The sequence below is a fragment of the Malus domestica genome, chromosome 12 (assembly GCF_042453785.1).
Source record: "Malus domestica chromosome 12, GDT2T_hap1".
Classification (NCBI taxonomy): domain Eukaryota; kingdom Viridiplantae; phylum Streptophyta; class Magnoliopsida; order Rosales; family Rosaceae; genus Malus; species Malus domestica.
In genome coordinates, this window is record NC_091672.1 from 27116434 (window position 1) to 27143440 (window position 27007).

At 40.6% G+C, this 27007-nt stretch overlaps 1 protein-coding gene and 3 long non-coding RNA genes across 5 annotated transcripts; 3 read left to right on the forward strand and 1 right to left on the reverse strand.

The window, feature by feature from the left end:
* Window positions 1-899: 899 nt before the first annotated feature.
* Window positions 900-1889, forward strand: LOC103451275 (F-box/LRR-repeat protein At3g58900-like). Its single transcript, XM_008390698.4, has one exon. The coding sequence runs from the start codon at window positions 900-902 to the stop codon at window positions 1887-1889; it is 990 nt and encodes a 329-aa protein (XP_008388920.4).
* Window positions 1890-4454: 2565 nt separating this feature from the next.
* Window positions 4455-6883, forward strand: LOC139190037 (uncharacterized). Of its 2 annotated transcripts, none has more exons than XR_011574013.1 (5): window positions 4455-4689; window positions 4791-4854; window positions 5570-5598; window positions 6278-6345; window positions 6488-6883. It is a non-coding gene; the product is annotated as an uncharacterized lncRNA (long non-coding RNA). The 2 variants fall into 2 exon arrangements; XR_011574014.1 differs by having other exon boundaries at window positions 4478-4689; window positions 5537-5598.
* Window positions 6884-7258: 375 nt separating this feature from the next.
* Window positions 7259-7890, forward strand: LOC139190038 (uncharacterized). The gene is made up of 2 exons (XR_011574015.1): window positions 7259-7388; window positions 7664-7890. It is a non-coding gene; the product is annotated as an uncharacterized lncRNA (long non-coding RNA).
* An 11909-nt stretch (window positions 7891-19799) lies between these two features.
* LOC139190217 (uncharacterized) lies at window positions 19800-20445 on the reverse strand. The gene is made up of 3 exons (XR_011574299.1): window positions 20303-20445; window positions 20122-20219; window positions 19800-19946 (listed from the first exon to the last, which is right to left on the reverse strand). It is a non-coding gene; the product is annotated as an uncharacterized lncRNA (long non-coding RNA).
* Between the last annotated feature and the right edge of the window lie 6562 nt (window positions 20446-27007).

Sequence of the window (27007 nt, forward strand, 5' to 3'; positions counted from 1 at the left end):
ATCGTACGGTCAGTTTTCGTTAAATAATATTTATATTTAATTTTAAATTTTGAAATGATTTCTGACCGCACAATATACGATGAATGGTCACAATCACGGGATTCCCAGGATTCTAGGAAAATGATCCGGTGAGGATCTTTACCGTACTAAACATACTAGTACATTTATTGTTTTTTTTTAGGTCTACTAGTAGTTGCATACTTGAAAAAAAAAAATTCAACCACTTATATTGTGACACTTATTATACACTTCGTGTTTTTAGTATACTGAAAAACTGTATTACTACTGTATGTATTTTGTACTTGATTGTAATGTGTTGTGCTTCTAATTGATGAAGCTTGAAATGCGTTTTTCTTTTGCATAAGAGCCACGCGTCATATCTGGAACCAAACAAGTGGAAAAGCAAATGAGCTGTTGATTAACTATAGCGCACACCACCGCTACCGCTCTTCATGCTTAAACAATTCGAGCGCGAAAGAAAGAAAACCTCTGTTATCGATTTCCAGAAACTGAAACTGCTAAAGGGCGGTCGAGGAAGGAAGCTGAAATCAGTTTTGCATCCGCCTGTTCCACCAATTCCTTTCGGAGGTAATACTTCTCTCCAATAATAATTTAATTTTTAATTTTCGAATACGAAAAATCCCAGTTAAGTAGTAGGGTTGATGATGGTATGTTATGTCTTTAATCTTTATCATCATCCATGGTTGAATTCTATTTATTTTCGGTTTTTGTTTTTAGTTTTTTTAGAAGAAATACGTATTAAAGTTATGATTGTTCCTTTTTTGGAACAATTTCAGATATGGGAGATGACCAATATTAGCATGTTTTAAGTTGCAGTTCCTAGCTTCTGTCTAGTATTTATCAGTTTTGTTGGAGTTCTGAAAAGCGAAGATAGCTTAATGGCTCGTAAAAGGAAGGTGGACAGATTCACTAGTGTTACGGAGGGAGTTGCTCATCACATTCTTTCCTTTATTACTATCACCGACCTTGCTCGTTTCAGCTGTGTGTCCAAAAGATGCAGAGAACTTTGTCTGTCAACTCCGTCATTAGATTTTGATAAGTTTTCGCATACCAATACCGGATCTTGCGATAAACGATTGAGGTTGCTGGATTATTTGCATAGGTTCTTCGATCTTCGTGAGGATAATAAGATGGAAAAATTTCATATCTGTTGGTCGAGTCTCTCTCACCATAGTGAAACACCTTGCTTTTGTGATCATAATGAGAAAGCTAGAATGATCTCGTGGATCGAGAGCGCATTAAGGTGTAAAGTTGAAGTTCTTCATCTTGAAATCGATATCGATGATGTGACGCCCTTTGTACTTCCATCTTCCGTCTTTGTGTCTAGCTCATTGAGGTCTCTTTCGGTGAGCATGTGGTACTCAGCAATCATCAAAGTGCCCATACCATCTTTCTCTAGTTTGGAATACCTGAATATGGATTTACATCATGCGAATATAGATGAGGGGTTTTTCAAATGGATCTCATCGTCCTGCAAATGCATTAAGGAGCTACGCCTATCACATCACGGCGGGAAACATAGAGATATCACCATTGAAAGCTCGTCTTTGAAATCATTTACTATTGAAGACGTTCACGAACTTCATAATCTTACAATCTCTGGGAAGAACCTTGAAGATATACGTATATGGTGGAGTACTAGACGATGCAGATCATTAAATGTAATTGCCCCCAATCTTAAATATTTGGAGTGGATTGGGCATATGTATGAACTCAAGCCCCAGCTGGGGAGATTATTGTGTTTGGAAAAGGCGAGGATTAATCTGTTTTTTGAAGAAGACGACATTGACACAGTATATGAGTTTCTTTGTAATTTACGCAGGGTTAGGGCTCTTATACTACACGCAGAGATGATCGAGGTAAAATGAGAACATAATATGGTTTACCTTTGGCCAAATAATGTCCATTCTACTTTATTTTGGTAACACACTGCACATAATTTTTATTTTTTCCTCAAAAATATTGCAGAATCTGTTCGAAGGAGGTCTCTTGCCAGCGCCCTTCGACGATGTTTCACATTTGCAACTTGATCTTGGCAACTTTAGTAATGAGTTAGTACCGAGAATGGTCTTGCTTTTCAGGGGTATGCGTAATTTGAGTACTCTGTACATCAAGACCGACCAAGTAGAATATTACCTGTTGAAGGCCGCTGTAAGTAAAAGTTTGCATTTCCCGGCTCTCTCGAAGTACATTTTCCAGTTCATCAGTGTTGGAATCTGATTGTTATCTTTAAGTCTTGGATCTTGATCATGGTTATTGCTTTCTTCACATTTTTTGGAAATTCGCAATTGATCTATGCTTATTGCTTTTCAGTGTTCAAAATTCGGTATGGCGTACTGGGAATCCCGAAACCTTCTTTTCATTTCTCAGCTTGAAGAGGTGACTGTAGAGATCTGCAAGGACTCCCGCGGGTCTAACCTGATCAACTTTATAAGGTTTATCCTCAAGGATGCTGAGAAGCTGAAGAAAATGGTCATTGTTCATTCACCCCAGTGTGCAAAGTCGTCTCTCGATAAGTTGTCAAACAGCGCCAAGAGTTCGAATGCCAACGTTTTCTTTGAAGTCCGAGAATTCTGACTTATCAATTGGAGTAGTTCAGAAAAGGAATTTCGCACACTAATAATGAGCTCACAGACTAATAATATGGTTTTTCTAGTTTCTGTTTCAAGTGTTTTTGTATAAAGTTTACAGCTGTAATGGTACTTTTACTAATTTACTAAAATTTCAGTTTATAGGTGTGTATATTAGAATGAGCATCCTCTCATGATTCTTAAGTCGTGTTCGTTCATCGTATATTGTTTAATCAGGTTTTTTTCAAGAACAAAGTTTAATTTTAAATAAAAATATTTAAAATAATTTTTTACCGCACGATATACGATGAACGGTCACAATGTGAGGATCATCAGCCACGATGTGAGGATTTCCGAAATTCTCACAAAGAGGATCCGGAGAGGATTCTCATTCGTGCAAATTGTACTTGTTTGACTTATTTTCTACTGTAGCAAGTACGTGTAGAAAAACCGCACCAGGGTTTTACACGGGTTAAAGGTAGCTTTTTGGAACATGATTTTGACCCGTCAAATCTAAATGAAAATCTCGCATAAGTACTTGATTAAAAACTTATGAATCCCTCTTCAATCCTACGAAAAAAAAATTTGGAAAACAAACTTTGTAATGAAAGAAAACATGGATGAAAGAAGGGACTACGAAACTGAAGTTCTGAAATCTGCACCAAGAAAATTATGAACACTTGGCAACTTAAATTCTTTTGATTTTCCGGAGCATCAAATAGGATCATAAGAAAATCAAATAGATACTTAAAAGGTTTGTTTGCAGATCAAAATAGAGAAGCAAACATGATAAATCGAATTGAAAAGAATGAATCAAGACACCCAAAATTGAAATTCTTACAACCCTCTTTCTTTCTCTTCAAAGCTCTCGCTGTTTTTCTCTCTATTTCTAAAGTAAACTGAATGAACTTTGCTATGAAAATTCCTACTCAAACTTCATCTATTTGTAGGGAAATGTCATGATTGGAATCTAAAAATTAGACTTAATTTCCACCACCTGCTTCATAACTTTAGATTACTAAGCTATATAGAGTGCTTACAGAGCAATCTAAAACCACCATGGACTGCAACTAACAGCCATAGACTCCCCACAACACCCCTAGCTCATCTACCTCCTGCTTAAGATTTCCACTGTCTTCTTAAAATCCGCCACCTTCTAGTTAGATAGCATTCACTAGTCAGCCATGGAAGAAGATATTTAGCCTTCACTAGTCAGCCATGGAAGAAGATATATATGAAAGATGTAAGAAAGAAAGGCAGATGATACGAAGAAAACAAATTTCTCCTCTATATATGTTTTTTTGTAGTTTTAGGTTATATATAGGAATTGAAAAAATGGAATGTAGAAAGAGAAAACGGAGATGTTAAAATCACCACTTTAAATGTATAAATTGTTGGATAGTGGTCAAATTAGTGGCCAACTTGGCATCTACTTTCGGCTATTAAACAAAACAAAAGAATGAAAGACAAAATGATGAGAGAACATCATGATGAGGAGACATCATGATTATGTTTCCTTGTTTTGTGGTTTTTTCAAAGCCATAATTATTGGTTTTCTTCAATGGAAAATAAGAGAGAAGTGAGAGCTGCAGAGAGAATTGATAGCTCATTTTTCTGCAGAGAGCAGGGAGAGTTGTAGTGTAACACCCGCCCCCTAGTTATAAAAATATATGTTTGTAATTACCCCAAAATATTTTAAATATATCATTTTGGTCCTATTTTGACTACCAATCAGAAATTAAAGCTTTGGATTCTTTCTTCCTCAAGCTGCCACGTGGCAGCATCCCCTTCACTCCTCTCACTTCTCTCTCTGTCCCCCCCCCCCCCCGCCCCCGCCCCCGTGAACCCCCTTCCTTCTTCTTCTTCTTTTTCTGTCTGTTCCGTCTCTCTCCCTCTCGGCTCTCTCTCATCTCTCTTCTCTCCCTCTCTTCACTAAATCGCACACACACCCACCAACACAACCACCTACTCGAGGTGGACAACACCACCTCTCCCGTCGTTACGAAGAACGGCGAAACCAAGAAAATAACCTCCGGCGAGTCCGACGGCTTTTGAGCCCATTTACGGCCAAACCACGAAGCGTTGGCCAGCGTGCAAGGTATCAATCTACTCCTCTCGTCGAGTACTACAACTTTCCTTTTTGTTTCACTCAATTTCGTTGCGTATTGAAGAAGTTATACTCATTTGAATCTTACCCAGTTTCCGGCGACCTCCGAGGCTTTCGAGGAATTTTCCGGCCAAACCACGGCGAGTTAGATGTCGTGTGAGATACCATTCTCTTCGTCTCTTCAAGGGCTATAACTTTCATTTTTGTCTCGCTTGATTTCGTTGAGTAGTGACAAAGTTATGGTCGTTTAAAGTTGGATGGTTTTCCGGCCGAATTTTCGGCCTTCTCCTTCGACAAACCCAGGCCATCCGGCCTTCTCTCACTCACGGGCCTTAGCCCGTTTTGGACCAACCCAATCCCCTGGCCCGTTTCTTTTTTTTATCTTTATTTATATTGTTTTAAAGACCCAAAGGGGCCTTGGGCCAATTCCTTTTAATTAGGGCCTAAAGCCCAGCCCTTTGGTGAGGCCTTAGGGCCGGCCTATGTGTGTGTGTGTTTGTGGTGTGTGTGTTTGGGTTTAAGCCCAAACCACATTTTTTCACCCTAACCCTTTTTATTCCTAGGCCTATCCAAAACCAAAAACCTTAGAAAACCCAAAACCCAATAGATCCTAATCCTATTTAACCTAAACCCTAATCCAGATTTCAAGCCTAAAACCCGTTAGACCTAATTTGACCGTTGACCCCCGGTCAACGTTGACTTTAGGGTTGACTTTTCGGGTTTTCGTCCGAGACCCTTCTTAGGGTAATTCGACGTTCTGAATCCGTTTTCAATGTCCGTTTTCCCAAATTCAATTGCTATAATAGAGTTTTATTAATTGGACTCTTTATGTGCTTAGGGGCAATTATCTGTGGTGTTTCTTCTTTGATAGGTTGCGTGACTCTTCGGCGGCGAAGTACTGTGAGTGGACCCCTTCTAAAAATGCATGTTTTAATAGTAGAAATGCATACATGAAAGACATGATTTAACAATTATGTTTTATAAGACGCTTTGAGATAACATGCTTACTAAGGCTAGTTTGAATTATTACTATTTTTCCTATAACCCATGTTCGTATAGAATATCCGATGGATGACGATATGATATTTAGAACATGTTTCGAACACCTCTTTATAGTATAGATGATGGATGACTTTATACTATGAAGTTGCTTTTCAATATATATATGTTCAGTGGTTTTGTACTTACCTAGTGGTCATTTCCGCTACGGGACGTAGGGATAGATTCTGGTCCGTCCCGGGCGACGGTTTGGCGTTGGCATAGGGCCTGGAGTGTGTTTCCTCTGGCTATTTAGCGAAGGGACGGGGGAGCCGGCATGGGGCCTGAAGTGTATTTTCCTCTGACTGTCTGCTCAGAGACGGGGAGCCGGCATGGGGCCTGGAGGTTATCGGACAATTCACTAGTGATTATTATATATACAAGTTATGATTTGAGATACTGCACATCATGCTAGGTTTCGGAAAACCTATGTTTATCATTATATATGTGTTTTCATAAAACCTGGGGGTTAGTACGTTAATAACTGTTTTATTATATATATCAACTTGGTCCACTCATGTTTGTTTTGCGCCCCCTTCAGGACTTAGAATCAAGGCATACAATCCCGGCATCCAGGCATTTCCGTATCGGCATCTTCGAGTCCTCTTGGTGTGGGACCCATTCTTTTATTCATTCAATTTTATATTATTTCTTTTAGTATTATAGTTAGTCGTATGCTCTGAACACGTTCCTTAAATGCAGATTCTTTATTCTTTTATATTTATATACCTTATCTATTTCTTGTTTTCAGCAATTGCACTCAATAAATGGCTTTCGTCACCCTCGGGTGTCGGCCAGCACATGCCTCTCCTGGTATTCGGGGAAATATCGGGATCGGGGCGTGAGATGCAAAGAGCCCAAAAGGAAGAAGAAGCTGCTGCTTCATTTGGTTAGTAATCATCCATCAAAGTAGTTGTTGTTGTAATAACTTTGAACTATATGTATAGAGAAGAAATTATTCATTATATTTCTTTCTCTATTTGTTTCTGTGGTGTGTGAGAGCTATTGGGTGTATTGGGTTATTTGGGTTGTGAGATTGCCAACACTTTGTAAACTCCCAATTGGTTGATAGTGGATTATTGGGTGAGCTCCTACTGCTCCGATGACGTACTCCAGTTACACTGACTGTTGAGGAACCTTGTTAAAATCTTGGTGTCTTTTATATTTTGTTCTTGCATTTTCAAATTGATATATTTCATGTGGGTTAGCTTGAGTTGGTTCCAACGGGTTTGGTGCTATCCTAGCACAACATAAATGAAAGATAGATATCTTGAAACTGTAACATTTTCACGTGTCTCCTCCCTCGCCTATTGTATTTTCACGTGTCATCTTTCTCGCCTATGGTGTTTTTACGTGTCACCTCTCTCGCCTATAGTGTTTTGACGTGTCCTCTCTCTCGCCTGTAGTGTTTTGATGTGTCCTCATTCTCACCTTTATTGTTTTGACGTGTCCATCTCTCCCTTTTCAGCTCTCTCTTTCCTTTTTGAGTGCTTGTGTTCTCTTCATTTTCTCTTTGTTTTCACGCCCTTTCTTCTATTTCTCCTCTCCTTCATTTTCTAATCAGATCTGAAGCAAATCTTGCAGTGACTCTATGTGGGCAAGTATGAAGACACTAGTAGACTACGAGATGCTCTAGATCTCGCACCTTCATGGTAAGAAAAGGTGAAATGTCTTGTATGTACAAAAATGCATCTTCATAGTAAGACGGATTTTGAGTTTGAAGGCCTAAAAATAGATCCATGCTAGCTTGGCTCAAAGCAAACAAATCTTACTATGTGGATCGGGACATGACATATCTATTTGTTTTTTGTTATTATTAATTGAATTATTAGCTAATGATTTGTGATTATATCAATTGATGACAATTAGATGCAATTTTTGGCTCGTTGATTTTGACATTGACACTTATTCATCCACATTCATTTAGGTATTGTTTCGTTGATTTCAATTGAATCTTCAATTCTGTTGGATCTTCAATCATTGATTTTTGGTGGAACTTCAATTGGTGCGGATTTAGGTTTGAAATTTTATATTTTTGTGTTTCACTTGAACTTTTAATTGCATTTGTTTTATTCATTATCAATTAATTAGTTATATTTTTTTGTTATGAGATGATATCAATTATTTAAATAAAAGTTTCCTTTATTTTCCGAATAGCTTCTATGGTGAAGTTTCTTTTTCTATTTATGTTGTTGAATTTCTCCGGATAATCAGATGTAAATCATTTACAGTAATGTTATCTTATCCTTCCTATTTTGTAGCGGCTTATTTATCCTTTATTATCTCCATATGAGAGGATGCTTGTGATTTGTACGCAACATATTATCATTGTTGTCAAGTGTTTTTGTGCTACGCTTGTCTTGGGTTTGAATTGCCAATTTTTTTTAAGTTACTAGCTAGTAGTTAGTGTTATTGCTAGTACATGCATTGTTGTTAATGTATGTTATTAGTACTGTTACAGCACACTACAAAGAAAAAAACACCCTTTCTACAGGAAATCGGGCCAAATACCTTTTCGTCGCCTAAAATTTGCCCGACAACATCCGTCGGGCAACAACAATGCTAGCTCCGTTCTACTTGTCTTTAGTTTGGATGCTTTGAACAATTTACGATGGGAGCTGATCTGACCCCTAACATGTTTTTTGAACTCATCTAGTTTCTATTTCCGTGCTATAACCCTCTATTTCTCTTTCAATTGCTTATCATGCAAACCTGGGCACAAAATGAGGAAGCGGCGTACGTTGAGGGCCACTGGAAGTTCTAAACGTCAAAAAGTTCCTACAGAGTGTACGGTTGACAGGATTAGTAATCTTCCGGAGGGAGTTGCTCATAAAATCCTTTCCTTGCTTACATTGAAAGACCTCGCTCGTTTCGGCAGTTTATCTAAAACCTGCAGAGCACTCTATCTGTCAACTCCGAGGCTGAACTTTATATTGCCAGAACATACATCAACGCGCAATGAATGGTCAAGGTTTTTCAATTCTGTGGACAGATTCTTGAACCTTCGAGGCTAAAATAATTCACTTTCGTATTCATTGGTCGCATCGTCCTCTCTTTTGTGCAAACCCTTGCGTTTGTGATGATGTGAGAATTCGAATCCTCCCGTGGCTGAGTAATGCTTTAAGGTGCAAAGTTAAAGAGCTTTATATTGATATCAGTATAGTATATTTCGAGGGGACTTTTAAATTTCCAACTTCCATCTTTCTTTGTCGATCATTGAGGACTCTGTCGGTGAGCAAGGGTTATGTAACTATCAAAACGCCGCCATTAGCTTGTTCGTCTAATCTGCAATGCTTGAAGTTGGCACATGTAACTTTGGATCAGGGGTTCTACAAATGGATTTCATCGTCATGCCAGTGCATTCAAGTATTACATCTTCAAAATGTTCATGGGGAAATGTGTTAGCGATTAGGAATGAAATGCAGAACTCTCAGGCAAGAAGAATAAGAAAAGAAGCTAAGAATTCCAATCAGAAAATTCAGAGAATGTTACTCTGCAAATTCTTCCATATATTCAAGGAAATGTGCTCACTGAGCATGTGAGCTCACACATCAACAAAATACCCGTTGGAAGAGAGAGAGAGAGACAGATCCTCAATTCAATCTCAACCATTCATTTCATACTCTACTTGGATTAGGACACTTGTCCACTATCAAGCCCTATGAGACTTAACTAACACATTACAATTTGATCACTCAATCTTAGCCTATGAGCTAACAATTTGATCACTCAATCTTAGCCTATGAGCTAAGACACAACACTAATAAACTTGTAATCCTCATCAATCAATTCATCAATTTACACATTAACACTCCCCCTAAATTGTGAACTGAACTTACTCCCAATTGCTCTCTGAGATGACAAAACTACTCCTTGGCCAGTGCCTTTGTGAATATGTCTGCTATCAATGATTCCATTTTGCAAAGCCTCCTTGATAAAGTGATACATTTCGGTTGATGTGCTTAGTTTTCTGGTGAAAAATGGGGTTCTTGGTGATTACAATAGCAGAGGTGCTATCACAATTTAAAGGAGTTGCCACAATATGTGTTTCACCAAAATCCTCCAACACAAACCTTAAGCAAGTTGCTTGTGCAGTAGCTTCTGTTGCACTAATGTACTCTGCTTCAACCATAGATAATGCAACACAATGTTGCTTGACTAAGGACCAAGAAAATACTCCACTTCCGAAAGTGAATGCATATCCTGAAGTGCTTCTCATAACATCTTCAGATCCATTCTAGTCACTGTCACAGAATCCAAACAACATGCACCTTGACCTTTCTTGTACTCCAAACCATAGTCTAAGGTTCCTTGTATGTACCTCAGCACCCTTTTAGTAGTTCCATAATGCTTATTAGTTGCGCAGTGTATAAACTTTGCTAATAAGCAAGAAGCATACATGATATATGGCCTAGTTGCAGTAAAATATAACAAATTGCCAACAATTTTTTTCTAAATTGTACTACATCTACAGCTCTGTTATCATCATTTTTCTCAGTTTATCACTTGGAACGAGTGGGATACTAACAGGTTTACAATCCTGTAATCTAAATTTCTTAAGTAGGGAAGTAGTATACTTCTTTTGATGAATGAAAATGCTACTTTCAGTTTGCATAACCCCCATTCCAAGGAAATGGTGCAGCAAACCAAAATATGTCATTTCATACTTATGCATCATATCAGCCTTGAAATCTTGGAACAACGTAAATCCGACCGTAAATCTGCAAGAAAGTAAATAACACAAGATGTATCGTGGTTCACTCCCAATGTTTAGGTTACGTCCACACTGATTATTGTATTTTTTAGGGAAAGAGAGCTCTGAATATGAGAGTGAGAGCTTTGAGAGAGCTTAGAGCTTAGGGGATGTGAGGAGGCTTAGGGTTTGTGAGGGTGAGGAGGCCCTTTTATAGAATAAGGGCTCCTCCACTTTTTACATATTTGCCCCTCCATTTATTACATAATTACATTTGAGTCCCCTGAGTATTTATATGAGGTCTAAATACGGAGGCCCTAAGTATGGTATAAACAAAGTCTTCTATCATTTCAATACTACTGCCAGTATAAATGATATCATCAACTTAAATCGACACAATGAGCATTCATTCACCCTTCTTCTCTTTTGTATACAAAGTTGCTTCATTGTCACTCTTCTTGAATCCACAATCTTTAAAATGAGCATCAATTTCACTGTACCAAACCATTGGTGCTTGTTTCAGTCCATAAAGCGCTTTGTGCAGCTTGTACACATTGTCTTCTTCTCCTTTTACAATAAACCCATATGGTTAATCCACATACATTTCTTCTTGGAGTACACCATTCAAAAAACAGACTTAACATCTAGTTGAAATAGCTGCTAATTGTTCTTTGCAGCTAGAGCAACCAATGTTCTTATAGTATCTAACCTTGCAACAGGTGTAAATGTCTCGTTGTAATCCATACCAGGCTTTTGTGCATATCCCTTGGCCGCCAACCTTTCTTGGTTTTTCTGCACAAATCCATCTAGATTTAGCTTTGTCTTATATACCCACTGTTCGTGGTTGGAATTTCCGTGGGGGATGCTTCCTGTCCGACGAGCACACAACTCCCCGAGAGGTTGGTGTCGGTTAATGGTTTCTGTCGGGCTCCTACTTTACTGGCGGGCTTGTCGGGCAAGTCTGAAAGAGAAGGACAGAGTTAACTTTGAAATGTGCCTTTGTGAGGCCTTAGGTGTAGGCCTTGAGGCTTCACAATCAAGATTAACCTTTAAGTGCTCAGGCGTGCCACTGCCATCTTCAGCATGACAGATGTAGAACGAATGTTTGAGTTTAGTTATATGTTCGAGAGACTATGTTTAGTTATTGACATGTGCCTTTGTGGGGCCTTAGGTATAGGCCTTGAGGCTTCACAATCAATAACTAAACTTAGTGTTCAAACACATACGGTTCATTTTCTTGGTTATATGGGTCTTATAACCATCATACTTCTGATTACCTGAACGTAGAGAACAGAATGAATCCAAATAGGTGCCTTTGTAGAGCCTTAGGTGTAGGCCTTGAGGCTTCCCATCAGAACCCCTTCTATACTCAATGTTCTTGCCTGAGAAATAAGATGAACCCAAATAGGTGCCTTTGTAGGGCCTTAGGTATAGGCCTTGAGGCTTCCCATCAGAATTCATCCCGTCCCCGAACGTTATATGGTAATCATGATATAACAGAAATAAAACTAAGTGATAGGTCGATTACTTACGCCCCAAGTAACTTCGGATTCCTTGTTATCAAAACTTGTAGTGGATGAGTTAAGTCCACATCAGGTTCTTTTTTATGCCTTGAGGCCAAGGACTTTTAGGGTGATCAAATCTTATATGCCCGAAGGCTTAAAACTTAGATCTAACTTAAACAGTGGAAACATATTCAAATCGGATTCAAGTACTGAGAGAACCTTTTAATAGCCATATTGCTAGAAATAACTTGGGTACAATTTGTAGTATATAACATATTGCTAGGCTAATGAATAAAAAGAAAAAAAAAACCAAAGAGGGTCGGGCAAGGCTGATCGTCTTGCAAGAGGTTTGAAAGCTTAGAAAAAAGGACTGGGAGGTGAGTTTTTAGGAAAGAGATCGATACTACAGCAAGAGTTGAGCAGGGTAGCAGAGCTATTACAAAAAAGGGTTATCCCGAAAGGGATGAAGGCTTGGGCTGACTACAGCTTCGTTTTGAAGGCAAATCTGGCTTTGAGCAGAGTTTGTGGTTGTATTTGTTTGTTTGAGTGTCGTTGATGCTGACTTCTCTTTCTCCTTTTATAGACATCTTAGCTTGGCCTCCTGTAGCAGCAACCTTGCCCGAATGTAGTTTGAAGGGTAGTGACTCATCAGCTATTTACTTGTGTTGCCACTATAAAGTACTTTATAGGCTGATTAGCTGGCTGGTCTATACTACCTGGTCCTTGGGTAGGTGAGCAAGTGGTTTGCATGCTCTGCATCTAGTTAGAAACGGGCTTCTCCTGTCTTCTGGATTGTGGCTGAGCTTCGACTGGGCCTTCAAATCCCTCTCCCTTTTTAGGCTGTCCCTTGGGCCAACCTCCACCGAGCCCAAAGTTTAAGTTTTGACCCAAACACCCACTTTACCCTAATTACTGGTTTGTCAAGTGGTCTATTTACCTACCTCCAAGTTTGATTCTTCTCTATCATATTGATTTCATCTTGCATTGCAACCTTCCAAGCTTCATCTTGTGCAGCATCATCAAAACACTTAGGTTCAACAATGCACAGATTACAATGTTCATATACTTCACTCATATTTCTCCATTTCAAAGAAGTTGAGTCAAATGCTTCTGTATCTATAGGGTGTGATTGTACACTTACACCCCGAGCACTTGATCTTTCACAAGAAATAGGAGATGATATCTTGGAAAGACTCTCTAACTTCACTAATATATGTTTCTCTAAACTCAAGTGGAATTAAGAACCTTTCCTGGTGGTATTGAGGCCTTTTGTAGAATTAAGAACCAATGGGTTTAAATAGAATTACCCTACTCTAAGTAATATCGAGGTATTTTGTAGTAAAACCACACACCTGACGGATTGGGCAAATGGTAAAGGTGGGGACAATATCGGTGTTGTTAGAGTGGGGCGGGCTCGGCGATCCAAAAATCCAACAACTCTAAATCTTAAACATTTTTCCTGGAGTGGGGAAACAATCAACAGCTAGCTGGGGAGTTTATCGCATTTAGAAATGGCTGGGATTATTTTGAGACCTGCAACATATGGATTTGGTTATTCTGGCAAGATCTCGCACATACTTCACAGTATACACAGTGTTAAAGCTTTTACTCTTGCAGAACATACAATCATGGTAAAGTGACTACTCATCTTGTAATTGTTTTTATCTTTCTATTTTTATGCATAGAAACAAAACCTGGATAGTTTGCAGTTTTATATATATTCATATGATCGTTCCTGGCATTTTGTGTATTTTTTGCTTGTAAACCGCAGGCTTTGTTCGAGGAACTTCCATGTCAAAACCAACGTTAGATGGTGTTTTCTATTTGGTTGTCAAAATTGAGTACTTTGCACATGAGTTATTGTGATTGGTACATGGAGTCTTCTGAAGCAGACTGCCGTAACATTGAGGTAAGTAAAAAGTTATGGCAGTTAAAATCTACGTAGTCATCCTTTCTTTGTAAACGCAAATTGTTAGTCTCTTGATATGAAATTATCAGTTGATCTGCTTGTCGGCTTGCTTCCTTGTCAGTGTTCACTGTATGATATGGAATACTGGAAGTCTCAAAACCTTCCTTTCATTTCTCAGCTTAAAGAGGTAACGATAGAGATGTCTGAAGGTTCCTATAGGCCTAACCCAATTGAGTTTTCAAGGTTTATCCTCGAGCATGCATGCAACTTGAAGAAATTGGTCATTGTTCATCCACCCAACTTTGCAATGCCGTCTCTCAATATATTGAATGAAAGCGGGGGGATTTTAAATGCTGAAGTTGTCTTTCGGACTGAGTGGATATAGAAGTGGACATTTTCATTATTATGCAGACGAATTGTTTAATGTCAATGTGGTTTTTATATATGATCGGTATGTTTAGTGCGAGTAACAACCGATGTTTGTCACGTTTATGTAAATCAATATGTTTTGTGGAACTAATTACTAATTATGCATTTTGTTGATGCACAAAATCAGCGAAGACTTTGGTACAACAGAAAGTGTTAAGTTTGTGACCTTCGCTAGATTGCTCCGGTCACTAGTGTGGATAAGTAAGTAAATGGATAGGAACAGGGAAGCAAACACAAGATGTACATGTTCACCCAGATTGGCTACGTCCACGGAGTAGAGGAGTTCTCATTAATTGTGAAGGGTTTACACAAGTACATAGGTTCAAGCTCTCCTTTAGTGAGTACAAGTGAATGATTTAGTACAAATGACATTAGGAAATATTGTGAGAGAATGATCTCTATTTATTTAAGAGAGTTTCTAGTTTCATTCTGACATTGACACGTGTCGTGTTGTGATTGGCTTCTTATGTTGACACGTGTCGCGCTATGATTGGCTTCTAATGTCGACACGTGTCGCGCTGTGATTGGCCTCCTGGTTGAAGAGAAACTCTTATGGGTCCTTGACGGTATAACGTTGACCAGTGCTCAGTGGTTTCGGGATTGGTCAAGTATGGTACAAACACATTTGTTCAAAATTAATTGAGGGTGATAATTCCATTATTTGTTCATTCTTCGATTGAGAGTTAAATTGACTAATGAATGGTGATTAAGTTGGCTCATACACCATCGAGAAATTATTGATACAAAGTAGGACAACTCAAGGACCATGGAAAATAATTATTGTTGTTTGTACCATACTTGACCAATCCCGAAACTACCGAGCACCGGCCAACGCTATACTGTCAAGGACCCAGAAGAGTTCCCCTCCGACCAGGAGGCCAATCACTACTCGACACGTGTCAAGATTAGAAGCCAATCAGAGCGCAGCACGTGTCAACATCAAGAACCAATCATAACATGACACATGTCAATGTGACAAAGCTACAAGTTTTTCTATAAATAGGGGTCATTCCCCCACAATATTGCCGAATGCCATTTGTGTTAAATCATTCACAAGAACTCACTAAATTGAGAGCTTGATCCTTTGTACTTGTGTAAGCCCTTCACTACTAATAAGAACTCCTCTACTCCGTGGACGTAGCCAATCTGGGTGAACCACGTACATCCTGTGTTTGCTTCTCTGTCTCTATTCATTTACGTACTTATCCTCACTAGTGACCGAAGCAACCAAGCGAAGGTCATAAAACCTGACACTTTCTGTTGTACCAAAGTCTTCGCTGATTTTGTGCATCAACATTTGGCGCCGTCTGTGGGAACGACACTTATTCCTACTCTCTTCAGCTGTGTCAAGCTGGTTTCTATCATTCATACACTTTCTTTTGACCAGGTATCCCTCTCCAACATGGGAAGCGAAGGAAGCCACAGCACACAGAATGACACCCCCCTTGCACATAGTGCGAAACAACGAAAGAAGGAAGGAAAACGAGTTCTTCTTCAAGCTAAAGTCGATGAGTTGGAAGCTCAGAACAACAAGATAGCAATGAGGAATGAGGTCCTCCAGGAGCAATATGAGAAGCTCTTCGAGACACTCCACGAAGCTAGGCAAGCTCAGACACGCGAGCTTGTTGCCCCCGTGGAAGTCAACCATCAACTGGGTGCCCTCCAACATGGAGGGTCACATGCATTCGACATAGATATCCCTGATAGGGAACAGATTACCCCTCGACTTGATAATCAACATGAGGCTTCTCTTAACCCAGTTGCTTCGACCCGAACCATGAGAAGTGGAGGGAGACACCTCTTTGCTGAAGGGGCAGAAGGATCGAAAGCCGTCTTTCGCGATTGTCGGGATTTCCTGAAGCAACGTCGAGAGAATTCCATCCATATAAGCTCAAAGATTAATGACCCAAGGATTTCTGAGAGACTCGGTCCCCTGCCACGGCCCAAGCCGGCCACTAATTTGGGGAAGGGGCAACAAGTCCTAGAGAGACATGAGGGTACAGGGGACTCAGAGGTGTTCCGACAGACATACCCTGGAAGCCAGTACAGCGAGTCCAGGGAAAAATCACATGCCCTTGATCAAACCTTCCTAATTCCAAGAGGAGATGGAGATTTACGAAAGAAAGCTCCAGTGACACATAACTCCGCTCAGGACCCCCTTGTCCTACAACTTCTTGAGGAAGTAAACAAGTTGAAGGCTGAACGTCAGGCTGAAATACCTGACTGGAACCAACCCAGGCCTGGCCCTCTTACAAGGAGGATCCTCAACACCCCCCTTCAAGCAAAGACAAAGCAAAAGCTTGGCTTGCAACTTTATACTGGAAAAGAGGACCCGATTGAGCACCTTAACCTCTTTGAATCCACCATGGCATACCGGATGCACACCGACGAAGAGCGATGTCTTCTCTTCCCCTCCACCCTCTCTAGTGGAGCTCTAAATTGGTATTGTCGTCTTACACCTGAGACGGTAGACTCATTTGAGGAATTGAGGAAACTATTTGTTTCCCAACACATTTTCCAAACCGATCGCTTGCACTCTGCAGATGACTTGTACACTATCCGCCAGAAGCCAGACGAGTCATTACGTATGTATGTTGGCCGCTTCAGCCATGAATACTCCCGGTGTGCCGAGGCAGACGACAAGACTGCCCTCAAAGCCTTCACGGCAGGCCTACGTGATTGTTTCTTTAAATACATGATCAATGCCAATACTTGGAAGACTTACTCTGAGGTGATGGCGCAGGCTTATAACCATGCCTCCGCCGAGGCAAAGACATATCAGGAGAAACCCCCTACAACCATCCTTTATCAACAAATGGGAGGTGGAAGCCAGACTCACCTAAATGAGAAGACCTCGACTTTCCAAACAGCAGTGGCACCTCCCCATGCCTTGCATAATGCTTCACCGAATCAACAGACATATCAATTTCAAGGCAAGAGGAAGGATTTCCATCCTCACCACTCTCCTTTCAGTAAAAAGAGTAAGGGACACTATCCCGATAACCAAGGGTATCGCCACAATAGCGCTCGCCCTCAGGCAGTCAATGCAGTGGGTCAAACCCGCGTCAAGGGTATCGCCACAATAGCGAGGTTTTAGCCTGCCATACTTAAGGTGTCTTACGCCTGCCGAGGCGGAAATCGTCCTTCGGGAAATACATGAGGGAGTCTGTGGAGATCATGCTGGATCTCGGTCCCTAGCACACAAGACTTTTCGCCAAGGATATTACTGGCCAACACTCCACCAGGATGCCATCAAAGTATCCCGCTCATGTGACAAATGTCAACGATATGCAACTATTCCTCATTCCCCTCCAGAGCCTCTTACTCCTATGATCAGCCCTTGGCCCTTCGCCCAGTGGGGACTTGATTTGATCGGCCCAATGCCGGCAGGGAAGGGCAAAGTCTGTTACGCAGTCGTTGCAGTGGACTACTTCACAAAGTGGGCCGAAGTAGAACCCTTGGCAACCATTACTGAGGCAAAGATAGAAGACTTCGTGTGGAAGAACATCCTTTGTAGATTCGGCATTCCCAATGCGATAGTCACTGACAATGGGCGACAGTTTGACAACAAGAAGTTCAGGTTGTTCTGCTCTAAGTTCAACATCAACTTATGCTTTGCCTCTCCAGCTCATCCCCAGTCTAATGGACAAGTTGAGGCCATCAACAAAATAATCAAGCGCACTTTGAAAACCAGCTTGGACAAAGCTAAAGGCTGTTGGCCAGAATTTGTACCCCAAGTTCTTTGGTCATATCGCACTTCATATCGGACTTCAACAGGAGAAACTCCATTCTCACTTGCCTTTGGCACAGAGGCGGTTGTCCCTGTTGAGCTCGAGCAAGCAACATTCCGAGTCCAGAACTACATTCAAAGTGAAAATGACAAACAACTCACCCTCAACTTGGATTTAGTCGAGGAACACAGAAACCAAGCTCACTTGAGGAATGTCGCCTACAAGCAGCGCATCTCCAACTATTATGACTCTAGGGTCAAGCCTCGTTCTTTCAAAATAGGAGACTGGGTCTTAAAGAAAAGATTACTCTGCGACAGAGTCCCGAGTGAAGGCACACTTAGTCCAAACTGGGATGGACCGTATGAAGTCATTGGCATCAGTCGCCCTGGCTCTTACACACTTAGAAGCTCTGATGGCAAGACCCTTGGCCATCCATGGAACACTGATCACTTGAAGTACTACTACAAATAGACTCACGATGTACAAGTGTTGAGCTATAGCCGTTCGGCATCCTATGTAATGAAGGCCATTTGGCAATGAATTCAATAAAGAGGTAATTTAGCCAACTCAGCCCTCACTCTTTTACATTCATAGCAAGCGATGCCAGAACCCTTCTCAATCAGAAAGCAATCCGTCTTCCATAGTCACTACAAAACAAGCAAATGAAGACCGTGTCAAGCGCCAAAAAAAAAAAAAAAAAAAAAAAAAAAACAGCTTCATCCAAAAAGCTTCACCCGAAAAGCTTCACCTCCAAAGCTTCACCCACAAAGCTTCACCTAAAAAGCTTCACCCAAAAAGCTTCACCCGAAAAGTTTCACCTCCAAAGCTTCACCCACAAAGCTTCACCTAAAAAGCTTCACCCACAAAGCTTCACCTAAAAAGCTTCACCCAACAAGCTTCACCCGAAAAGCTTCACCTCCAAAGCTTCACCCACAAAGCTTCACCTAAAAAGCTTCACCCAAAAAGCTTCACCCGAAAAGCTTCACCTCCAAAGCTTCACCCACAAAGCTTCACCTAAAAAGCTTCACCCACAAAGCTTCACCTAAAAAGCTTCACCCAACAAGCTTCACCCGAAAAGCTTCACCTCCAAAGCTTCACCCACAAAGCTTCACCTAAAAAGCTTCACCCACAAAGCTTCACCCAAAAAAAAAACTTCACCCGAAAAGCTTCACTTAAAAAAGCTTCACCTACAAAGCTTCACCTAAAAAATCTTCACCTAGAAAGCTCCCTCTACATACTTTCACCATCAAAGCTTCACCATCAAAGCTTCACCATCAAAGCTTCACCTAGAAAGCTTCATCTACAAAGCTTCACCATCAAAGCTTCACCTAGAAAGCTTCATCTACAAAGCTTCATCTACAAAGCTTCACCATCAAAGCTTCACCTAGAAAGCTTCAACACCAAAGCTTCACCTACAAAGCTTCAACACAAAACCTTGCTCCAAATAAACAAATTTTGTTCACAAAACCCAAGATGCCCTTGAACTTGTACAAAAACACTTGGGTAAACATAAACATTTTTTGTTTTACACCCACAAGGGCCCAAAATTTTCCTTCTTATTTATTCACTTATATATGTTCCCAAACATATTATAATAGATCCAACAACAAGCCAAAGTCCCAAGTTTCATAATGGACAAAAGTACAAGCAATTCATCAATAATGAAGGTGCTACAAAAATTGGAATCTGCCCCAAAATAGAAATCCAACCCAAGAGACTTTTTCTCTCTCTCCCTCTTCCGCCTCCTTTCATTTATCAAATTTCTGCAACCTCTGCTCTTCTCCAATGGAGCTGAATTTTGGACACCCTATAGTTCTTGAGCATATGAACAACTTTCAAGAAGGAACCATTTCTGTTTGAGCGACGGAAATTAAAGTGTTGAAGCTCCAAACATGACAGTCGGATTCTTGCAGATTTCGAAGCTGCTGTGATGTTTCGAAGATCTGGAAATATTTAACCATTAGTTCATTCTGAATTTTTGATATGTTATGAAAGAGACGATGAGGAACAACTTCAATGAAGAAAGCATGCCGATCTGAACAATAGCAATTGGAGTTTCGAAGCTCACAACAAATCTGACGGGTTGACAGAAAAATAATAACCAGTCATTCATCATACCTGGATTTCTGGAGTTATACTGCTCCGAGGGATCTCAAATTTGGATATGTTGTAGTTCACGAGCTGAGGAACAACTTCAATGAAGAAAGCATACCGATCTGAACAAGAGAAAATGGAGTTTCAAAGCTCACAACAAATCTGACGGGTTGACAGACAAATGATAAACAGTCACTCATCATACCTGGATTTCTGGAGTTATACTGCTCCGAGGGACCTCAAATTTGGATATGTTGTAGTTCACAAGTTAGGGAACAACTTCGATGAAGAAAGTATGTTGATCTGAACAAGAGAAAATGGAGTTTCGAAGCTCACAACAAGTCTGACGGATTAACAGAACATTGATGAACAGTTACTCATCATACTTGAATTTCTGAAGTTGTACTACTCCGATGGATCTCAAATTTGGATATGTTGTAGTTCACAAGATAAGGAAAAACTTTCATGAAGACGACTTTGCAATCTGAGCTATAGAGAAAGGTGTTATCTTGCATCCACTCAGGCTGATTAGTGGAAACGAAAAGCAATTCCACCAAAGAAAAGATGAAAAAGAGAGAAAAGCTACTAATTGCACTTGATCTTGTCTAGTCAATAGCATGCAGCATCAAACACACAAAAGTTGGAAATATTTTTAGATAAAGCATATACGAATGTGTGACATCGAAACAAGAATTCGTTACTTTGACAAATTAGTAACACGCGAGACACCTCATTCGGCAACTCTCTTCGCCTGAAGACTTGGGGGACTCCCACCATATGCTACTGCACCTTGATACTCGGCAGTCTCACAACCACTCAGTGACTTGGATTTTTCAAGTCTCCAACCGAGAAGTTTTCCTCACTCGGGAAATTAAGGGAACACTACCTCAAACTACATGCTTCACTCACAAAGCTTCAACAATACAGGTTTCAACAAAAGCAAAAATTCAAAGAACTTTATGAAGAAGGCTTTGGTGTATTTAACACAATATGTTGAAATGAAGCAAAGCTTATTTATTAATATTTTCGATAAGCCACAAATATGTACATATACATGAGTCAAAATAAACAAACAAAAGGGAGCCTTCACAAAGGTTGCTTAGAGGAAGTCTCAGCAGTCGGTAGAGCCCCAGAAAGAGAAAGCACCGGAGGGTGGTTATCCGGAGCCTCAGTACTTGACAAAACCCCAGAAGGAGGAGGCATTGGAGGTTCATCATTTGAAGCTTCATTACCAGGTACAACCCTAGAGGACGAAGGCAATAAATGCCTTTGGAACAAACCCACAAACCGCTGATGATCAAGTAAAACCTTACCATCAGATTCCTTCATCTGGTCAAGCTTCCTCTTCATGTTTGTAGCATAGTCATGGGCGAGCCGGTGCAACTGCTTATTCTCATGCTTGAGCCCTCTAATCTCCTGTTTGAGACTCATCACTTCAGCAGCCAATGATTCAACTTGGCGGGTTCTAGCAAATAGGCGTTGGGCCATATTAGACACAGAACCTGCACACTGAACACTAAGAGCCAGAGAGTCCTTAACAGCCAACTCATCAGACCGTTTGGAAAGTAGTCTGTTATCTTTGGGAGTGAGAAGGTTCCTGGCCACCACTGCAGCGGTCATATCATTCTTCATCACAGAATCCCCAACGGTAAGAGGACCAGTAGGGGATATGAAGGATGGGCGCCATATGTTGTCTGGAGAAGGCGTGGCTGTCTCTTCTCCAAGGTTCAAGTCAAAACGACGGTCGGAGGGTCCAGACATTTTCAAATGTGTTGAAGAAGGAAGAGGTCAGACAAATCAAGATCTTAGAAGTGCAAGAAATGAGCTTCTACTGGTAGAGATTCAAGTGTGCTGTGGAACTTAATGCCAGCCTCTATAAAAATCTGCACTCGACGGAGCTTCAGAAATCGAAGAGGCGTTTGCTTTCTCAAAAGCTGGGCTGCTCAGAGACCACGAGGGCCGATCTCAGAAATCGAAGAGGCGTTTGCTTTCTCAAAAGCTGGGCTGCTCAGAGACCACGAGGGCCGATCTCAGAAATCGAAGAAGCACCTGCTTTTGCAGCCTCGTCAGCACCTGTCACATGCACAATCAGCTTTGCGGAAATTACGGGCAATCTGTCGAAGATTTCTGGTGAAGTAGAAAGCACGTGAATCTTACTGTTCAATCACCGCTCTCCATATGCACCATCAACTCCTCGGGTACCACATATAACTTTGTCAAAGATCTCTGACAAAGTTTAGGCACGAGAATTTCGAAGTTCCAGCTACCCTACTATTACCCATAAGGGTAAAGGAACAGCACCACTGCTTGACAACTGGAAAGTCCCTATGTGTGTCGACCTCCGTGTTTTGCGGCAAGACAAGTTGGCAAGAACGTCCAACCTTTACTCACATTCGAGAAAAGACTCTCAACATAATTACTTTCTCAAAAACCGGAGCAGCACCGCTTTCCGAATCTCGAGAGTCAGATCCTCGACGGGATTGCTTGTTCGAAAACCGAAGAGGCACAACTCTCAGAACTTCGAGAGCCAGATTTCCTTAGATAAAGCTTGTCTGTAATCTTCACACGTAATATCAGCTTTCCAGATACCACATACCACTTTTTCAAAGTGCTCTGACAAAATTAAAACACATGAGGCTGGCAGCTCCCACTACATTGCTGTGACCAAGAAGGGTAAAGGAATAGCATTACTACTTGTTATTGGGAAATCCCTATATACATTGACCTCCTTCCTCAACGGACAGGCAAACCTGCAAAAATGCTCAACCCTTTCTCGCATTCGAAAAGGCACCCTCAACATAACCTCTCGAAATACTCAGCTTTATTTCCCCCCGATAATACCTCAGCAAATAAGCCACACCAAGAACAAGAGTATCTCATATCATCAGGGTCGAAAGCAAGAGTATCCCATATCATGCTTTCTCCCTGTCTTTGTTTTTGTCCTTGTCCACACCTGCAGGACAAGGAGAAAGAGAGCAGTCAGTCGGAACCTGAAATCAAACCTCCAATTTGGAACTGACTGCCTGGAGCCTTTGCCTGGTTGCTTACTTAGCATTGCTCTCGAGTACTCATCCTCAACTGCTGTCAAGGTCACGAATTCCACCGGCAAATACCTCATGACAGTTGATCAGATATTGGCTCTTTACACTGAAGCTGCCAAGCGTGGATGAGTCACTATGAAGGAATGTTCTGAAGGACCATTTAAATGCAAAGGTTGCACACCACTTCTGCCATGCAAAAGATTGAAGCAGAAGGTTCAACGGTGAGTTGAAACAAATCACTACAGCACGACACCTTTCCATACCACATTCATTATTCCGTCAACAGCAAAAGTATCCCATATCATCAAGGTCGAACGTACTCTAGATTTGATGGACTTGTTTTGACCCTCAAATTTTTGAGTCGGCCTTATACTCTGAAGGGCACCAGAAAACCCTCCAGCACAGTTCAAGAATAAGCCTGTGGAAAGTTACTTCTTCAAAAGCAAAAGTATCTCATATCATCTCTTATTCATTTGCTTCTCCTTATCCTGGCAGTTGAATGAGAGACAAGGAGAATGAGAACAATCAACCGGAAGCCGACGTCAAACCTCTGATCCTGGGTTGCTTACTTGGAAGTTTGACTGCTTACCTTGTCTGTCACCTCTTTCGGCAGATCTCCTAGCTCGGCGACTTGGGGGACTCCTACTATAGGGTTTGTATCACACTTGACTAAGCCCGAAACTACAACTAAGCTTCAAGTGAAATTGATACATTACCTTGTGCGTCAACATCAGCTAAATACACCATTCCCGGATGGAGGAAAAGTACTTCCAGAGAAGGGCAGATGAAGATCAGACCACACTTCGGTACTTAGAAGTTTCGTGATTACTCAAGGGATTGGATCTTGCAAGTCCCCAACCGAGGAGTTTCCCTCACTCGGGAACTTAGGGGAGCACTGTTTGTACCATACTTGACCAATCCCGAAACTACCGAGCACCGGCCAACGCTATACTGTCAAGGACCCAGAAGAGTTCCCCTCCGACCAGGAGGCCAATCACTACTCGACACGTGTCAAGATTAGAAGCCAATCAGAGCGCAGCACGTGTCAACATCAAGAACCAATCATAACATGACACATGTCAATGTGACAAAGCTACAAGTTTTTCTATAAATAGGGGTCATTCCCCCACAATATTGCCGAATGCCATTTGTGTTAAATCATTCACAAGAACTCACTAAATTGAGAGCTTGATCCTTTGTACTTGTGTAAGCCCTTCACTACTAATAAGAACTCCTCTACTCCGTGGACGTAGCCAATCTGGGTGAACCACGTACATCCTGTGTTTGCTTCTCTGTCTCTATTCATTTACGTACTTATCCTCACTAGTGACCGAAGCAACCAAGCGAAGGTCATAAAACCTGACACTTTCTGTTGTACCAAAGTCTTCGCTGATTTTGTGCATCAACAATTGTAATACCATATTTTTTCTCATTCTATATATTATTCTTGTATTTATGTAAATCGAACATGATAGTTCGTTTCATTAAGTGAATACCGAATGTTGCTAGACCAACTGATCATGTTAGGTTGGAAAATTGAAAATTCTACAACAGGGAAGGTTTGATGTGGGGAAGAAAGTGCAGCATAGCGGTCCATGGCCGTCAATTAATTCAGCAGACCAACCTCACACTCATGGCCAACAGAACAAACTGGTTTATTAAATCTAGGACCCGTGTAAACTAAACTTAAGAGTTCATCCTAGTGGAAACCAAATGCTGCTAGACCAACCAATCATAGGTAGTTTAAAAATATATTATAACCAAGGCCCAAGACGACACAATACATATACAGAGACGGCCAAACACACAAAGAGAAGTCCAAATACAATCCATACAAATACGAGCGCAAAAGAAGGAAATAATTGGTAAAGGGCATGAGGCTAGGGTTTTTGGAGGTAAACATCTCTCACGCTGAACAATAGAAGAACAGACTTTGAATCTCATACCACAATCCCAAATTAACAAATTAGGGTTCGAGTTATTGTCGATTCATATATATGATATAAAATTATATATTCATAGTACTAGTTTGTTAAAGTTAATCCTTTGCTTCTGTTTTCAGTCTATTTTTATGTCTTTTATCTAATTTGTAATGTTTTAGGTCCCTGATCTTTTACCATATGTATGGCTTAGATTTGTGTAAAAGGGCTGACTGTTGTCTTTTTTAGTCGACCCATTTTCTTATCAGTCGACCTATGTGCTGAGCCATAAATATCAAAAAATATCTCTGAATGAAAAGCACTCTGCTTTCTTATCTCTCCCGTGCCCTACTGCCTTCATATAAAGATTTCCATCTTTCTCATTCTTATTCAAGTTTTAGTAATGATGAAGATGCTCTAAAATCCAACATGGTATCAGAGCCAATCTGATCAAAGAGTTGGGCGTTTTTTGATTCTCAAAAAGGGGGAAAATTCTAAGTGAAACCCTAGAATCAAACTTTTCAAATTCATGGCTGGTTCAAGTAGCAGTGGAGAGATTCGAACTCCTATCTTCAGTGAAGTGAATTATGACTTCTAGAGGACTAAGTTGAGAACAATTTTTGTATCTCATGATTTGTGGAGTTTGATTGAAGATGGCTATGTGGTACCTTTAAGTACTGTGGCTTTGATAGAGGCTCAGACAAAGGAACTGAAGGAAAACATCAAGAGAGATGCAAAAGCTCTTGGGGTCATCCAAAATGCTATCTCAGATGAAATTTTTCCAAGAATCTCAAATGAGACAAGTGCCAAATCAGCTTGGGATGTGCTGGAGAAAGTCTACAGAGGATCTACTAAGGTAAGGGCTGTCAAACTCCAATCTTTGAGAAGAGATTTTGAGTACATAAGAATGAAAGATGATGAATTGCTAGATGATTACCTGAGTAGATTGTCTGAGATTATTAATCAAATGAAAAGCTATGGTGAAACCCTGTCTAATGAGAGAATAGTTCAGAAGTATCTAATTAGCTTGCCAAGAAAGTACGACAACATAGTTTCAATCATAGAGGAGACTAAGGATTTGTCAACTTTGAGTGTTGAAGAATTGATTGGTTCTCTCAAAGGTTTTGCTCAGAGACTATCTAGGCATGACAACAATGATGTAGAAAATGCTTTCCAAACACTTACAGTGAATCCAAAAACTCAAGCTAGTTCAAGTCAAAGCAAAGCCAAGTCCAACAAGAATTGGAAAGGCAAAAACAAAGCGTGGGAAGGAAAGGGTAATTTTGAAGAGAAGAAAAAGGTTGAGAAGAGTTCGTATGTTTCAAAGTGCAAAATTTGTGACAAAGCTCATTCTGGTGGATGTTGGTTCAAGGGAAAAGTGAAATGCCACAAATGTAGCAGATTCGGGCATATGCAAAAGGATTGTACCTACAAAGATAATCAGCTAGCTCATTACATCGAAGCAGAAGATGAAGAGACCAATATGTTTTATGTTGATCATGATACAACCGTCCAAGAAGAAGCTAAAGTTTGGTTTGTGGACAGCGGCTGTAGCAATTATATGACGGCGAATAAGAACATTCTCCATAATGTTGACACTACAAACCTAACCCAAGTGAAAATGGGAAATGGGCAGCTAGTCGATACATTGGGAAGAGGTATTATTGTCGTGCATACAAAGAGTGGAAAGATGTTCATTAATGATAATGTCATGTTAGTTCCTGATTTGAAGCAAAATTTGCTAAGTCTTGGACAACTCATTCAGCATGGCTACTACTTGTATTTTGGAGACAATACTTGCAAGATATATGATCGGAGGAATCGTGAACAACTTTTGGCTAAGATTGAGATGAGGAAGAGTAGAAGCTTTCCTCTTACAATTGAGTATGCACACTCAAGATGGAAGTGCGAGAAGATTCAAAGCTATGGCATAAAAGGCTTGGCCACTTG